The 13662-nt window shown below is 51.1% G+C and overlaps 1 protein-coding gene across 8 annotated transcripts; it reads right to left on the bottom strand.

Moving 5' to 3' along the window:
• Window positions 1-1054: 1054 nt before the first annotated feature.
• Window positions 1055-9962, bottom strand: CIRBP (cold inducible RNA binding protein). 8 transcript variants are annotated; one of them, XM_068156264.1, is made up of 8 exons: window positions 9859-9962; window positions 8790-8898; window positions 8589-8695; window positions 7845-7989; window positions 7643-7727; window positions 3587-7481; window positions 2435-2537; window positions 1055-1231 (listed from the first exon to the last, which is right to left on the bottom strand). In XM_068156264.1, exons 2-6 carry the CDS (start codon window positions 8890-8892, stop codon window positions 7388-7390), a joined length of 534 nt encoding a protein of 177 aa, XP_068012365.1. In that variant the 5' UTR covers window positions 8893-8898; window positions 9859-9962; the 3' UTR covers window positions 1055-1231; window positions 2435-2537; window positions 3587-7387. The 8 variants fall into 8 exon arrangements, with proteins under 8 accessions (XP_068012365.1, XP_068012367.1, XP_068012369.1 ...); XM_068156266.1 differs by having other exon boundaries at window positions 2435-6870; window positions 7414-7481; XM_068156268.1 differs by having other exon boundaries at window positions 7414-7481.
• Between the last annotated feature and the right edge of the window lie 3700 nt (window positions 9963-13662).

Here is a 13662-nt window from a genome sequence, read left to right as displayed (position 1 = left end):
AGCCTGTGTCAGTCTGGATGCTCCCACAATCTGTCTGCAGCTAACTGCAGTACTCCAAAGCTGCTCAGCTCAGTGCTGGCTTCACTCCCCTCCAGGCTGTCCCCCCTCTCCTCACTCCCCTCTCCTCCAGGCTGTCCCCCCTCTCCTCACTCCCCTCTCCTCCAGGCTGTCCCCCCTCTCCTCACTCCCCTCTCCTCCAGGCTGTCCCCCCTCTCCTCACTCCCCTCTCCTCCAGGCTGTCCCCCCTCTCCTCACTCCCCTCTCCTCCAGGCTGTCCCCCCTCTCCTCACTCCCCTCTCCTCCAGGCTGTCCCCCCATCTCCTCCCTCCCCTCTCCAGGCTGTCCCCCCTCTCCTCACTCCCCTCTCCAGGCTGTCCCCCCTCTCCTCTCCTCACTCCCCTCTCCAGGCTGTCCCCCCTCTCCTCTCCTCACTCCCCTCTCCAGGCTGTCCCCCCTCTCCTCTCCTCACTCCCCTCTCCAGGCTGTCCCCCCTCTCCTCTCCTCACTCCCCTCTCCAGGCTGTCCCCCCTCCCTTCACTCCCCTCCAAGCTTTCATCTGATAAAGCTGCTCTACTGTTAACATTCCACCCCCCCCAAGTTAAATCTTCTAAACCCCAAACTGTGGGGTTTGAGACACAAATAACTTCACCTAGGTGGGAAACTTGAGGCAACCTTGATCTAGAGCCAAGTATTCAACAGAGGAACAGCTGCAGGACAGCTGAACCTCTTCATGTCCCACACCTAAGACCTCACAAACAGCTCCAACTTCCTCTCTGAGAGCTTCCAGCAGCAAAACCACTTTGTGTGGAGAGTTCACCATCCAAGGTTTTGCAGATGTGTACTAAGTGGAGGCTGCTTAATTTGACCTTGCAAGACTGCAACTGAATTTCTCCCTCAAGCCCTTGCAGGTTACCCTCTGCCCACCTCCCCACAGCCAAAGCAGCAGCAGTTGGTTGTCCCTTTCACACCAGGTGATTTGGTTTCTCTGCTGCACGCCCTGAGCACCAGCTTGGATGTTCTGCTGTATCCCCCACAAAGTACTACAGAGATTGAATTCAGGGTTTGGGGTTTTTTTTCCCCCCACATTCCAGTGTTTTATTCTAGCTTAAGTGATTTCTCAAGTCAGTTGAGCTATACAAAACCAGTCACACCACTGCTCAAAGCTCTTCCATCTCCACCACTCCAGTCAATGGCTGTCTCCTCCTCCTGTCTTCTCTGATGCATTTCATTGCTGAAATGAAATTAAAGCCAAGTGAGTATCAAGGCAAGGAATGGCCATGGAGAATTTCAACCAGGAACTACTGGTGAGACTTTCCACAGTTAAAGAGAATGAGGCTATACAATGGTAACAGAATCAAAGCTAGAATCAATGTTAGGAGTTGGAAGATACCTCTAAGAGATGGGAGTCCAACCCTCCCTCCCAAACCAGGGTCACCTAGAGCAGGTCACACAGGAAGGTATCCAGATGGGTCTTGCAAGTCTCCAGAAGAGACTGCACAACCTCTCTGGGCAGCCTGCTCCAGGCCTCCAGCACCCTCACCCCAAAGAAGTTTCTCCTCATGGGGAGATGGAACTTACTGGCTTCCAGTTTGTCCCTGTTATTCCTGTCACTAGGCACCACCAACAGCCTGGCACCTTCATCCTGACACCCTCCCCTCAGATATTTATAGGGAAGATCCCCTCTCATCCTTTTCAAGACACCCACTGCCCTATTTATAGATACTGAGAAGATCTCCTCTCAGCTTTCTCAAGACACCCACTACCCTATTTATAGACATTGAGAAGATCCCCTCCTCAGCTTTCTCAAGATACCCATCCCTATTTATAGACAGTGATGAGATCCTCTCTCTGCCTTCTCAACACACCCACCCCTAGATACTGATGAGATCCCCTCTCAGCCTCCTCAAGACACCTAGCCCTAGATATTGATGAAATCCCCTCTCAAGACACCCACCTCTATTTATAGATATTGAGATCCTCTCTCAGCCTTCTCAAGACACCTACCCCAGTTTATAGGTATTAGTAAGGTCCCCTCTCAGCCTTCTCAAGACACCCACCCCAGTTTATAGGTATTAATAAGGTCCCCTTCTCAACCTTCTCAAGAGACCTACCCCTATTTACAGATACTGAGATCCCCTCTCAGCCTTTTCAAGACACCTACCCCAGTTTATAGGTATTAGTAAGGTCCCCTCTCAGCCTTCTCAAGACACCTAGCCCTAGATATAGATGAGATCCCTTCTCAACCTTTTCAAGATACCTGCCCCTATTTCATAGATATTGAGATCCTCTCTCAGCCGTCTCACAACACCTACCCCTAGATATTGACGAGATCCCCTCTCAGCCTTCTCAAGACACCACACTCCCCCTCTATTTACACTGACTAGATCCTCTCCTCTCAACCTTTACCAGGGGAAGGGCAAGGAGCAGTTATTACCTGGTTGGCAAGCCCAAGCCTTTGGTCCTGCCTTCCTCAGACCCCTCCTCCCTCAGCATCCTCTCGTTCAGCTCCGCCGGCGAGCGTCCCTCTCCCCTTCAGCCTGCCAAAGCAGAAGTGCATTAACAGAGACATCGAGAGGAAGGGCTTCCAAAACACTGCCTGCCACCCCTCCCCTCCCTGTCCCTCCCTCCTCCCCCCACCCCCCCAACACCTCAACACAAGTCACATCAGGCTTTAACAAAGGGTTTCACAAGCCATTTGCTGAACCCAGCACACCACAGAAGCACAGTCTGGGAAAAAAAACGTGTTCCAGGGCTGGCTGAGGCCTCTGGTGTTCATTTTTCTGTCTGGTTTTGGCTTATTTTTTGCTTGTGCCAACCAAAAAGTTTAGCATTTGGTGTCCCTAAGCAGAGAGGAGTCAAACCACTTTTGTGTTTTGTTTTGTTTCAACAGGGCTGCTTAGGCAGATGTGGGCTACTGGGGGAGGGGAGAGGGGGGGGAAGGGGTTGGGGGTGTCAAAAAAAAAAGACCAAACAAACGAATGGCGACCAAGTAGGATGGCAAAGAAAAGCTACAATCAAAAGTGAGCAACTTTCAGAGTGAAGCCTTAAAAGGAAGAGCCTCAAATAGATGAAGACCAAGAGTCAGGGGGTTGGTGGTGGTAGTGGTGGGGGGGAGGGGGGAGGGGAAGTCACGTTCCCCTCCCCCCCCCCGCCCCAATCTTGCTTCCAATACCTACTGGCAAGACAACGGACTGCACGACCCCAACAGCTCTGATCTGTGGAAGCCAAGTTGTGCCAAAGAGGTTTGCACAGGGGAGGAGGAGGGGGGGGGGTCAGAAAACATTGGAGGATGTTCACTTGGGGTTGTTTTTTTAAGGCTTATTTTTTTTCCCCCCATCACTCGGGACCAGAATTGTGGAGAAAAAAACAACTAAACATAATCAACAACAAAAGGAAAAAACCCAACAGAGTAACTTTAAAAAATTTAAAATATATAGAGAGAGATATATATATATTAAAAGGAAATCAAAAAAATAAAAAGAGAGAAAAACTCAAGGAATATTTCACAGGTTACATTCATCAATCCAGACTTTCAAAATGAGCTCTCAACAAGAGGAAGGATGCGGACATGAGCAAAAGGAGTTACCTCGAATTACAGGGCTATTTTCCACATATGAACTAGCCAAGAGAGCAGCTCTCGTCTCAGAGGTTTTCTGTTGGAGGCACAACACTTCTTTTTTCCTCTCCAAGGACACTGCAGTGTTCCACATACCGCTAGCAAAGAACGCTCAGAACTTTTCGTGAAGGCAATGCACAAAGCTAAGCTAAGCGACGGCAGTGCGCCTGACCGGGGGGGGGGGGGGGTCCACACCGCACCTAGCAGCTGCTCCTCCCCCAGGGGAGAAGAAGTGGAGGGGGGTCAGGGGGGTGACTAAAGCACTAAGTCTTCAACTACAGTGTAGGTGGGGTGCAGGATTGGTTGGGTTTTGGTTTTCCATCCTCCTAACCTAGCACCGGCTGAGTTCAGCACCGGCCCTTAGCGCTTTCAGATCCTCCGGCCTCTAGAGGCAGAAGCTTCTGTGTGCAAAAGAGGGTGACAGAGGTCCCCTGGGCAAGAGAGAGGTCAGGTTGGAGTCACTCAAGCTGGAAAAAAAATCTCCTCTGACATCCTCTCCTGGGCTTAATGAACTGCATCTCCTCAGCTTAATTAAGTGGATCTCCTGAGGTGAGCAAACTGCCATCTCTTGGTCTTAAGGTGGATCTCCTGAGGTTTAAGAGTCTGAGGTTTAAAGTGGATCTCCTGAGGTTAAGAACATGCATCTCCTGGGCTTAATAAAACCATCTCCTGAGGTTAACATACTGCATCTCCTGAGGTTTTAACCAACTGCATCTCCAGGGCTTAAGGTGAATCTCCTGAGGCTAACAAAAATGCATCTTCAGGGCTTAATAAACCATCTCCTGAGGTTAAGAGTCTCCTGAGGTTTAAAAGTGGATCTCCTGAGGTAAACAAACTGCATCTCCTGGGCTTAATATAAAACCATCTCCTGAGGTTTTAACCAACTGCATCTCCAGGGCTTAAGGTGCATCTCCTGAGGTTAAGAAAATGCCTCTCCTGGGCTTAACAAAACCATCTCCTGAGGTTAAGAAACTGCATCTCCTGGGCTTAATAGAACCATCTCCAGAGCTTAAGTTGGATCTCCTGAGGTTAAGAGTCTCCTGAGTTTTAAAGTGGATCTCCTCAGGTTAAGAAAATGCCTCTCCTGGGCTTAACAAAACCATCTCCTGAGGTTAACAAACTGCATCTCCTGGGCTTAATAAAACCACCTTCAGGGCTTAAGGTGAATCTCCTGAGGTTTTGAAGTGGATCTCCTGAGGTTTACAAACTGCATCTCCTCAGGTTAATAAAATGCCTCTCCTGGGCTTAACAAAACCATCTCCTGAGGTTTAAAGTGGATCTCCTGAGGTAAACAAACTGCATCTCCTCAGGTTAAGAAAATGCCCCTCCTGGGCTTAATAAAACCATCTCCTAGGGTTAAGAAAATGCCTCTCCTGGGCTTAACAAAACCATCTCCAGGGCTTAAGGTGAATCTCCTGAGGTTAAGAGTCTCCTGAGGTTTTAAAGTGGATCTCCCGAGGTTAAGAAAATGCCTCTCCTGGGCTTAACAAACCCATCTCCTAGGGTTAAGAAAATGCCTCTCCTGGGCTTAACAAACCCATCTCCAGGGCTTGAGGTGGATCTCCTGAGGCTAACACAAAAGGCATCTCTCCTGGGCTTAAATAAACCACCTCATGAGCTTAACCAACTGCATCTTCCTGAGGTTTAAAAGCCAACAACTGCCATCCACCTGCAATCATCTTCTCTCCTCCTGAGGTCCAGCTACTAAACTTTAGACTTGCTTTGGTTTTGATTGGTTTTGGCTTGGTTTTTGGTTTGTTTTCCTCCTCTCTTCCATCTTCCAAGGAATTGTGTTGTGCAATGAAATGTAAAATGTCAGGAGCAAGAGTTCATTTCAGATGGTCTTTTAATAGGCTTCGTAAAGCCAAAAAGGAGAACAAAAAAAAAAAAAAACTAAAAATAATAAAAGGTAATAATAATAATATGTGAAATAAAAAGAACTGTATACAAGAATCCTTTTACCACTTTTTCAAATACAATAAGCAATGGAATATGCAGTTATTTTTGCTTTTTTTTTTTTTCTTCCAGTAAAAAAGGACAATATAAATAAAACATTTTCTTTTTTTTATCCAAGAGAACCTCTTTTTTTTTGTTGGTTTTTTTCCTCTTTTTTTTTTCCTTTTTTTTCCTATTTTTTTAATGTTTTTTTTTTTCCCCTCTTTTTTTCCAAGCCTATTTTTCTTGTTTTTATGTTTTCCTCTTCTTGTTGCTTTTTTTTTTTCTCTCCTCTGGGTAAATTTACATCATGACAACAGTAAAAATTACCAGTGAGGCAAAGATATCTCTTTTTTTTTTGTTGTTATCCCAGAACATACAAGCCAAAAAAAAACACAAAATAAAAAGGAAGAAATTGAAAGTAATAAAAGAGGAGGAAGCTGTTATTTTCTTTTTCCCACTTTCTCTTTTAGATATATCAAGGTGGTTTTTGTTTTTGGGGGGTGAGGAGGGGAGACACACACACACACCCAAGGCTGCATTCCTACCTTGCTACACTAAAGGAATGTTACCACCAAAAAAATCAATGAAAGGTGGAAGGGGGTAATGCAATTTTCAAAGGAATCCAAAATTAAGATACAAAGAAAAACAAAAGGAGAGGGTTGAAAAAGTCCACAGCTTGTTCAGCTTCTAAAGTGAACACTGAAAATTCCCCCAAAAGGCCTTTTTTCTAAGCTCAAAAAAGGGAGGGGGGGGGAAAAATGAAACCAAATCAGGGCTAGGGGAAGAGAGGAGGCAGAGGGAAGGGGGCAGGGGGGAGAAAGGCCTCCCCCTTAACTCATAAAAAAAGCAAACCAGAACATACACACACACCATGGGCTCAATCAAGGGAAGGAGGCAATTAATAGCTGAAGTGCTTTCAGAAAAAGAAAGATTTCTTACAACACAAAAAAAACCCACTTCTTGAAAGCAGAGCTTTCTTTTGCCAGGAGGAACAACAACAACAACAACAAAACACACTCCCCCTCCCCCAAAAAAAAACAAGAAGTCTTTTTTTTTGGCCCAGACCCCATTCTTTGCTAGATCAGAAGCTGTCAGGCTGTGGGTTTGGTGGTTTTTTTTTTTGGTTGTTTTTTTGTTTCCCTATTTGACAAGATTCCCAACTGATAAATGAAAAGCTAAAAACCCAAAGTGTGTGAAATACAAGGAGATGTTACTACAACAAAGAACCATTTCAGCGAAGCTCCAAAAATCTTTCTAAATACAGCCATTGGAAGGACGATCTTGAGTCAGGAAGGATTTTTACTCGTTGTGTGTAGCTGAGGACAAGAAGCAGGCACAAATTGTAAAGGCACTGAAGCATAGACAAGTTCCAGCATTTCACTCCCTTTCCATTCCTTTTTTTTTCCTCCAAGAAGCTAGAAGGGTTTCTTTTTTTTTGGGGGGGAGGGGGCGTTGCTTTGGTTGGGGTTTTTTTGGGTTCGAACTCCCCCACCCTTGAATCAAAGTTAGGAGGTTTGAGTTTTGCCTTTAAGTCTCTCTCTTTTTCTCTCTCAAAGCTTGAGGAAAATTGGGTTTTTAAAGCAACTTGCTTTGCCTTTAAGGTCCAAGCCAACTCCTACACACATGCATTACACGAAGTTAGCAACTCGTTTTTGGTTGGGTTTCGGTTTTAACCCGGCAACGACCACGTCCAAAGCCTCGGCAGATTTGGTTCTTAAAGGGCAAGAACAGCGCAAATAGCAACAAGTCCCGAGCCTTACAGAGTGCTTCCAGACTCGAGGAGAGGGTGAGGAGGTTTAAGAGAGTTCCTACACACAGCCATAACAACAAAACTCATTCCCACTTGACCCAAGACTTACCATAACTGTCATAGCTGTCTCTGTAGGATCCTCCTGAAGACCTGTCGCCGTAGCCCCCTTGACTCCTGCTGCGCAGAAGGAAAGACAGCCTTTAGGTGCTTGAGGTGGTTTTGCCCAGCAGCTTGGGGCAGCCTGGTTTGAGGTTTTTTTCCCCCCCCCCCAAGAGGCTTAAAGGAAAAAAAACAACCAGCTCCACAACAACCCAGTGGGGCCCTGACAATAACTGTACCTGCTATTATAGTAGTCTCTGGAACCATTGTATCCACCGCTTCTGGAATCGAATCTGCTGCCGCCGTAACCTCTGTCTCCACCTCCTAGAGGAGACCAAAGATCATTAATGATTTGGAGAGATTTTTGTTTTGGACATGCTTTGATTAAAACTATCAGGAACTGAAGGAAGTGAGGAGGAAAAAGAAAGTTGGTATACTCACCCTCACCTCTGGAGAAACCACGGCCCCGACCTCTGCCCCCACGGAAGAAGCCTCTGCCCCCAGAGGATCCCCCTCTGTAACCACGAGATCTGTTCTCTGATGATTTGCCAGCCTGGTCAACTCTGATCTGACGTCCATCTACAGACTAAAAGGAAACAAACAAGGCAACAACTTTGGGTGAAAAGCTGTTTAAACAACCCAAGAGTTGCACATCCTCGCTGCCAGCTACCCAGCACCCGGGCTTGCACCGCTCCTCACAAAGCTTTTAACCTCACCACTCGACCAGCTGGGGGGGTTCAGGCTAGACAAGCTCAAAGCTGCCTTCCAGGACCTGCAAGGATCCTACAGGAAGGCTGGAAAAGGACTTTTCCTAACAGTGCCTGGCCACAGGCCAAGGGGAAATGGTTTGAAGTGGAGGGAGAGCAGAATTAGACTGGATCCAAGGAAGAGGTTCTTCAGTAAAAGGTTGGTGAGACTACAGGTTTGCCCAGGGAGGTTGTGGATGCCTCCTCCCTGGGGGTGTTCAAGGCCTGTAACAGCCAAGTCTAGCTGAGAGGTGTCCCTGCCTGTGGCTGGCAGGGTTTGAGCACATGATCTCTCAGAGGTTCCTTCAACCTAAGCCACGGAACCCCGTTTTAGAGCACCACTACCCCTCCATTTTCCTCCACAGCACTAAACAGAACTCTGTTTCATGCTCATTTCACTACAGTGAAGAATCACAGAGCGAGCCCAAGGCCTCCTTACCTTCCCGTTCATGGCCATCATGGCATCTTTAGCGTCGTCTATGTTTTCAAACGTAACAAACCCAAACCCTCTGGATCTCTGAGTCTCTCTGTCTTTTACCACCACGACTACAAAGAAAGGGAAAAAAAAAAACCAAACAATCAACGCCTGTGCAGCCTTAAATCTATATAAGTCATCCCAACCTAGGCCTGAGGATCTTACCTTCAGAGATCTGTCCGTATTTAGAGAAGACTTGTTCCAATGATTGCTCATTGGTGTCAAAACTCAGTCCACCGACAAAGAGTTTTCCCTCGTCTGATGCCATTTTAACCTAAAACAAAAAAAAAAAAAAGGGAAAATAAATCAAGGAAAGGGAAATCGGGATCTCAAAATCCACATTCCCGCAAGGGCTGAAGGATTAAATGGCTCCGAGACCACGACCGAGGACCGAGGATGACGCAAAGGCCGCGCACAGGACACCGCAGCTCTGCGTTACAGAGGATCAGCCCTGGGGCTGGCCGCCGGCCAAGCGCCCCCCCCCCCCCCCCCCCGGGCAAGCGGAGCCGCAGCCGAGATCACGGCAAGCAGCAGGACGTCGGCAGCGCGGCCCCGGCCGCACACAGCCCAGGCCAGGAGCGGAGCTCACAACCCAGGCGTCCAAGCCCCGCAGCTCCGTAAAGACCTCGTGGTCCCACGGGGGCATCCCATCTCGGTCGCAGCCGATAGCCCGGGTGGAGTTCCCAGCCACAGAGCCCGGTAAAAGCTTACGGCCCAGTGGGGGCTCCGACCCCACAGCTCGGCAGGCACACGAGGCCCCGGTAGCGCAGCGAGGGGTCCAGGACCCCTCCACCGTGGGAAAGGGAGGAGGGAAGGGGCAGGCGATCAAGCACGCATGCGCATTCCGCGGCCCCGCCCGCCACCCCTCGGCGCCCTCCCGACCCCGCCCTCCCTCCCCGCCCCCTTGGCGCCGGCGCGCTCCGCCGCCCCGCCTCCCGCGCGCCGCCATTTTGCACGGTGGAGCCTCGTCGCCATTTTGTTTCCGAGCGCGCATTTCACCCCTCCCCCGGCCCCTTCCCACATACACGCAGCAAACAACCGGGACAACTCCTCCGGACTCCACGCAACTGCGGTGGTCACCCCGGCCGCAGGACAAAGACTCCGCTCCGACCTCCCCCGGTTAACAATTTCGCCATTCCTGAGACACGTTCCCTCAAACTTCGGCCCACCAAGCGTTCCCCGGTACCGTCCAGCCTAGATGGGCCCATCCCACTCCAGCCTGCCCGGTGCTTACCGGTGCCTGGAGGCGCGGATTCAAGACTTCACTTCAAAGCTTCAGCGCGATGTACGCTGAGGCTGGCGGGGCGGCGGCTTATAAAGGCCCACGCTGCGCTCCGCCCATCTCATGGATATGCAAATTAAGCCCGGCGGAAGGCGGGGCTACAACGTCACCAAAGCGCTGCCACCGCCGAGCCACCGGATTGGGCAGGCCGTGATTAACATTCATGAGCCCCCGCAGGGAGGCGAGGGGAGGGGGGAGAGAAAACAAAACGGCTGCGCCTCCTGACCCCTCCCGCTTAGAGGCGGGACGCAGGGGGCGGCGCGGATTGGCTGCGACCGCCGAGGCCGTTGGCCGGGAGAGCCCCTGTGAGAAAGAAGGAAGTGGAGGCAGCCGATTGGTTGGGTTCTGAATCCGCCCCGCCCTTATTGGCGGCCGGCGAGGGGGAGGGGGCGTGGCCTCGCTGCCCCAGTTTCGCGCCCTTCTCGGCAATGCGGCGGCTGCAGACAAAGAGGCCGCCCGAGGGGCCGCCGCCATCTTGGGTGGCGAACGCTGCCCGCAGCCGACCCCGTCCCTGGTCTCAGCCTTCCCTTTCCTCCTGGGCTGTTCTCCCGCTGTCTGCTGTTCGCACTGCGCAGGCCGGCTGTGTGTGTGCCCACCACCCCTTACACCAAGATGCGGCTGCTGCGGCCTTGCCATGTCTTCCCTCCTCTGAGGGAGACGGTGAGGGACAGCATATCCCCAGCCCCTCCGGGCTGCAGCCGCAGAGCCTCCCGGGGAGAGGCTTCTCTTCCCCCTTCCCTGCCCCGCAGAGTTAAAGCAGCGATCCTGCGCTTCCACCGTGGGCCGTGTGGATAATCCCTGCGGGGGGGCAGCCTCCCCGCTTCGCAGCGTGGCGCTCGGTGCCTCCCCCCCCACCCCCTTCCCACGCGTGCTTGGGAAGAGCAGGGGGCACAACGTGAACGTGAGAAACAGCCCTGCCCCGGGCTCCAGAGCGAGGGAGAAGTTTGTTTAACCAAATAAAAACCAAGATCAGAATGCCTTAGCTCAGTCTGTGTTGTATTGAAAACTTTAAATAAGTAAATAAATAAATAAACGAAACCACCAACCCCACCCCCCCCACCCCACCCCCCGCGCTGTGGTTTTCTCTAAGGTTTGTCTCCAGCGTTCGAAACTTCCTCAGTGTAAAGAGGAAACTCTTAATGGCAACAGAGAAACACGTGGATCGGCGCGGGGGGGAAGGGAGGAAGGGAGGGCTGTGTTGGGGGTTTTAAAAGCACCGAAAGTAAACATTTTTTTTCTCTTTTTTTCTTTTTTGCGGTTTTTCGTAAGCTAATTAGCAAGCTCTTCTAGGAAGGGAAAAGAAAGAAAAAGATGATGGTGACCTCTGAGAGGAAAGAGATGCAGGGGGGGGAAGAGGAAAAGGGCAGCGTGGAGAGGAGAGCTGGGGAGAAAGGATGGAGGAAAAGCCGAGATGAGGAGGGCGAGAAAGGGGGTGGAAGAAAATCAAGACGAGGACGAGAAAGGATGGAGGACAAGAAAGAGTGGAAGAAACCCAAGACGAGGAGGACAAGAAAGGATGGAGGAAAAGCCAAGACGAGGAGGACAAGAAAGGATGGAGGAAAAGCCAAGACGAGGAGGACGAGAAAGGGTGGAAGAAAATCAAGACGAGGACAAGAAAGGATGGAGGAAAACCAAACCCAGGAGGATAGGAAAGGGTGGAAGAAACCCAAGACGAGAAGGACAAGAAAGGATGGAAGAAAACAAGACGAGGACGAGAAAGGGTAGAAGAAAATCAAGGCGAGGACGAGAAAGGATAGAAGAAAATCAAGAGGAAGAGGACAAGAAAGGATGGAGGAAAACCAAGAGGAAGAGGACAAGAAAGGATGGAGGAAAACCAAGACGAGGAGGACAAGAAAGAGTGGAAGAAACCCAAGACGAGGAGGACAAGAAAGGATGGAGGAAAAGCAAAACCAGGAGGACAGGAAAGGGTGGAAGAAACTCAAGACGAGGAGGACAAGAAAGGATGGAGGAAAACCAAAACCAGGAGGATAGGAAAGGGTAGAAGAAACCCAAGACGAGGAGGACAAGAAAGGATGTAAGAAAACAAGACGAGGAGGACAAGTCCCTGGAGGTCACCTCATGGGAGAGGCAGGACCGGGCGGCAGCAGCTCTGCCTCCACAAACCGCTCCTGAAATTCCCTGCGCGGTTTGCAGAAGCCAGGAGGAGGAGGAGGAGGAGAGGACGAAACCTCCCCCTGCATCCCCCCTCCGGCCCCCACCCCCTACCCCGAGCGTTCCCGGCCGGAGCTGGGCTGCACAGAACACCCCCGGAGCGTTCTCAATCGGGGGCTGTTTGGTCGCAGATAACGCGATTGAATTCCTTCCTGAGCGCTGAAAAGGAGTTGAAAGCTCAGTGAAATGCAAAGAGATCTTTCTATTTTTTTTTCTCCCCTGCCCACTATTGTTCTGCTAAAGCTGTGAGTGCCCCATTCTCTGCCTGGCTGAGCGAGGAAATTGGGCTTTTCCTCCCTCCCCGGTTTGTTGTCGTGCCTTCTTCGGGGAGCTGCGGGGAAAAGGCATGGGTTTGGGTACGGGGGCAAAGAGCAAGGAGGAAACAGGGGAGGGATCTGGCTGCTGCACTCTGCCCTGCATCGCAGCAGCTGCACACACACAGAGACACAAGAGGCGTTCCCAGCCTTGATTCCTGTGGGGTTTGCCTTGTGTGCCAAGCACGCAGGAGCTGGCACTGCCAGCTGCCACCGGGGTGCTCGAAAAGCACCTGAAATCCCCAATGTCGATGCTGTGTCATGATAATACCCTCAAAATAGTGTGTGTGTGGGGGGGAGCTTGTTTAACTTTCCAGGCCTGAAAGCAAAGGAGCAGCCTCGAATATAGAGTTGATGGCTAATTAATAGTTTATAGCTAATTAAAGTGTACCTGAGAGTGTCGATTATTAAGTTTAGCTGCTGTGTTTTGTTGGAGAAGGTGAAGGAAAGGCTCAGCACTCAGGGAAGAGGCTGCTGAGAGAGAGCTGTCTCTGACTCCCAAGGCTAAAATGGGACAAGATTGGGTTCCAAGGGCATAAATTGTTTCCTGCTTGGAGGTGGCTAGCTGCGAATCTCGACTCTGGGTTGGAGTTATTGACTCACTCTGGGTTGGGCTGGTTTCTTACTCTCACACAAGGCTGCCTGGTCCCTCAGTGTCCAGGGGTGGGGAGGCTCATCTGAGACTGGGAATCGATTTTTGCCCTTCAAGGAGGGAACCCAGCCCTGAACCGGGAGCCCCCGGCGCGCTGATTAAATTAGAGGCTCATTAACGGGAGCGCTTCTGGAGCTCGACTGGGGGCGGCTGAAGTGACCTTGAGGGACGGAGGAGCCATTTTCCGGGCGGTGCAGAAGCGACAAGCCAGGACGTCGTCGGGATGCTGGCGGGGGCGGAGCAGCCGCTGCTCCCTGCGCCCCGCAGCCTGCCTGCTGCAAACGGCGAGGGGCGAGCGCGGCGCCGGGTGGGCTGTCAGCTCCTCCAGCGCAGCCAACGCGGGTGCAGATCGCGCCTGGTAACCTCCCCGTGCTGCTCCAGGGCAGCAGGACACACCAAAGCAGCAGTGTGGCTCTGGTGGTGGCAGCTCTGCCCGGATTTGCCCCCAGAAGTGTGATGCTGGTCTCTCTCGGGCGTGTGCCTGATGCCTTTCCTTTGACTCCAAGGGAGTCACGCTGGGAAACGAGGCGAGAGCCCGGGCTGGATCCGGCTCACCCGTGATGCCTCAGCCTCTGTCCCAGTTCTGCAGCTCTCGGGAGCTTTCTGTGCTCCAGATCT

This window comes from Melanerpes formicivorus, unplaced genomic scaffold (genome assembly GCF_026170545.1).
Source record: "Melanerpes formicivorus ecotype bairdi unplaced genomic scaffold, bMelFor1.0.p_v2 SCAF_34, whole genome shotgun sequence".
Classification (NCBI taxonomy): Eukaryota; Metazoa; Chordata; class Aves; order Piciformes; family Picidae; genus Melanerpes; species Melanerpes formicivorus.
This window is presented reverse-complemented; position numbering and strand designations above follow the sequence as displayed.

What these genes read in the sequence shown, in the direction of transcription:
- CIRBP (XM_068156261.1), bottom strand. Translation starts at nt 8,892, where the DNA reads ATGGCATCAGACGAGGGAAAACTCTTTGTCGGTGGACTGAGTTTTGAC. An exon ending in TGGTTTCTCCAGAGGTGAGG is followed by an intron (nt 7,728 to 7,844) that starts GTGAGTATACCA and finishes GGTCTCCTCTAG; the next exon opens with GAGGTGGAGACAGAGGTTAC. An exon ending in AGAGACTACTATAATAGCAG is followed by an intron (nt 7,482 to 7,642) that starts GTACAGTTATTG and finishes CCTTCTGCGCAG; the next exon opens with CAGGAGTCAAGGGGGCTACG.